We start from the raw sequence: 2358 nt of genomic DNA, 5'->3' as shown, positions 1-2358 counted from the left end.
ACCTTGACTTCATTAAGGATTAAATTAGGGGCGTGGCCTCTTTGACTGACAGGTGGACGGTGACACAGGTGGCTGACGCTGCCAGCTGTCCGCTGGGCTTCACAGTTAAATGAACTGGACCAATGAGACGGCTGCTGTACATGCACAGTACAGCAGCCTGACAGGCGGGCGATCTTTCCTTCACTCTGCTGCTTTTCTGTGTTTCCAGAAACTTCCACGTCTGGCCAGCCGAGCCTTCAGCAGCTCAGCCAGACAGCTGAAGAACAAGGTCCCCGAATCCCAGAAAATCTTCCAGGTAAGAACGATCGTCACCCGTCCAGCCGGCCTCAGGTGTTTCATACGTGTAACCCGAGCACGTGTGTTTCCTGCACTTACAGGAGGACAACGGGCTGCCGGTCCACATCAAAGGAGGAACCGGCGATGTTCTGCTCTACCGGGCAACCATGACGCTAACCATCGCAGGTGAGGAACGCTGCAGCAGGTGCATTTCTGTGGTGCAGGAGGACAAAGCTCGCATTAGTGACAGAAACAAAGCATGTGTGGAAACAGCTCAGACCTTTACGGATGTTTCGTCTGTGAGTGTTAGCAGGGTGCAACATGAGCATCAGACAGCATTCAGGGTCACATCACAGCACACGATCACCAACAAGGATACTAAAAGATAGTAAGACGGTTGTAGCTGATATGAGAGCAGGTGGGTCAAATGCTCTGGCTGAGGAAGGTGAAGAGTGTGAAGGTAATAAAGTTTAAAGAGGAGGTGCAGATGAAGAAGGGCTGAAAGATGCGAGCGTGCCACGGTGAGAAGTAAAGTGTTGGTTTGTGTTCTGTCCGCAGGAACCTGTTACTCTCTGTACTGGCTCCTCATCGCCTCATTCCCTCAGAAGAAGGAGTAGAGGAGGAAGAGGAGGATATACATACACTAATATATGTTGTGTGTAACTCTGCTTGATTTGTCTCCACATATCTGTCCTTCATCAAAGATCAAATAAAGAAAATATCCAGAGTTCTTCATTTGTGTGTCTGTGCAGAGAAAGTAGGGACTTGTTTTCACAGCTAGTCCTTTCTGTCATTAGCTGATGATGGCGATGGACAGCGAGTCAGTGAAGGGAATGTCTCCATGCTAAACGGCTTCATAGTTCAGACGTCATTTTATCGCTGTGGGAGGAGATTCTGCAGATGCTTCCACATTAACCAGTTTGATCTCCTACCACAAGATCTGTCTGCGCTTCTTGGACTGTAGTTACTGACCCGTTAATCGTGAGCCAGCACGGCACAGCGTCATGCGTTCAGCGTGAGGACTGCTCTGACTGCTCAGACTCAGCGACACCGCTCCACCTGACGGAGGACGGACACTCTCTGAGGAACTTCACGTTCTGAGGGTCTGCGAGGCGTGGAGAGGCCGTCCACGTCCACGGTGAAGGACTATCACAGAGGTGGAGGCCTACGACATCAGCTTTCAACCACCTGTAGATGAGATTCCTTCCCAGAAACTTCAACCCTCAGTTCTCCTCAATCCATGCGAGCCTTAATGGCTCACACGATCAGCAGGCTGACCATCGTTCATGCTGAACAGCACCTCAGAATTCTCCCTTATGAAATAAATCTGATCTTCTGAAACCTTTAATTAACTTTAGCTGCTTTGGTCGCTGTGTGATGGTGTCAGCGTTATCCGACCAAACGGTTACCGAAGCCTCTGATGTCTCGCTAAAAGAGTCACCGCCATCATCGGTGACGGAAACTTCCTTTACGTTAGCGACAGACGTGTTAAAAGTTAGCTGATTGTTTCCAGGTGTACTCTGTGTTTGATCAGGCGTGATCACAGTTCACTGACGTGTCTGTTTTTAACGCTGGGAGATCACAGACGTCCAATCCTGATTCTCTCAGTCGTTTGTACTGCAGATGGTCAAACACTCAAAGTCTTCACTGTTTTTGGTTAAGGCCACCATCATGTGTTGTCGGTAGTACCGTGCTAATTCAAAGGTAATGAGGTCGTTACCCAATCCTGATGATTACAGCGCCGGGCCTGGACTGTGCATCGGGTTTATTGTCCTTCCAACCAAGAGGCTGGTCCACAGTCTGGCAGTGAGGCCTCTGGTACCTTTCCAGAAGGCAGCAGGGTGAAGAATGATAATAATGGATTGCATTTATGTAGAGCTTTACAATGCCACTGTTCATTCACTCTCACATCCACACACTGGTGGAGCAGCTACAGTTGTAGCCACAGCTGCCCTGGGGCAGACTGACAGAAGCGAGGCTGCCATATCACACCATCGGCCCCTCTGGCCAACACCAGTAGGCGGTAGGTAAAGTGTCTTGCCCAAGGACACAACGACCAGGACGGAGAGCCCGGGGATCGAA

General features: G+C 50.0%; 1 protein-coding gene across 1 annotated transcript in view; it reads left to right on the top strand.

The window, feature by feature from the left end:
- The window catches only part of cox7a1 (cytochrome c oxidase subunit 7A1), a 13890-nt gene extending 12884 nt beyond the window's left edge, over positions 1-1006 (top strand). The window contains exons 2-4 of the mRNA XM_026193566.2: positions 209-295; positions 378-462; positions 835-1006. Of these exons, the coding sequence (XP_026049351.1) occupies positions 209-295; positions 378-462; positions 835-893 (231 nt within the window). The 3' untranslated portion in view covers positions 894-1006. The remainder of the gene's footprint in view (positions 1-208; positions 296-377; positions 463-834) is intronic.
- The last annotated feature ends 1352 nt before the right edge of the window (positions 1007-2358 follow it).

The sequence above is a fragment of the Astatotilapia calliptera genome, chromosome 14 (genome assembly GCF_964374335.1).
Source record: "Astatotilapia calliptera chromosome 14, fAstCal68.1, whole genome shotgun sequence".
In the NCBI taxonomy this organism is placed as follows: Eukaryota; Metazoa; Chordata; class Actinopteri; order Cichliformes; family Cichlidae; genus Astatotilapia; species Astatotilapia calliptera.
The sequence above is the reverse complement of the archived record's forward strand: the minus strand, read 5'-3'. Positions and strand labels throughout refer to the sequence as shown.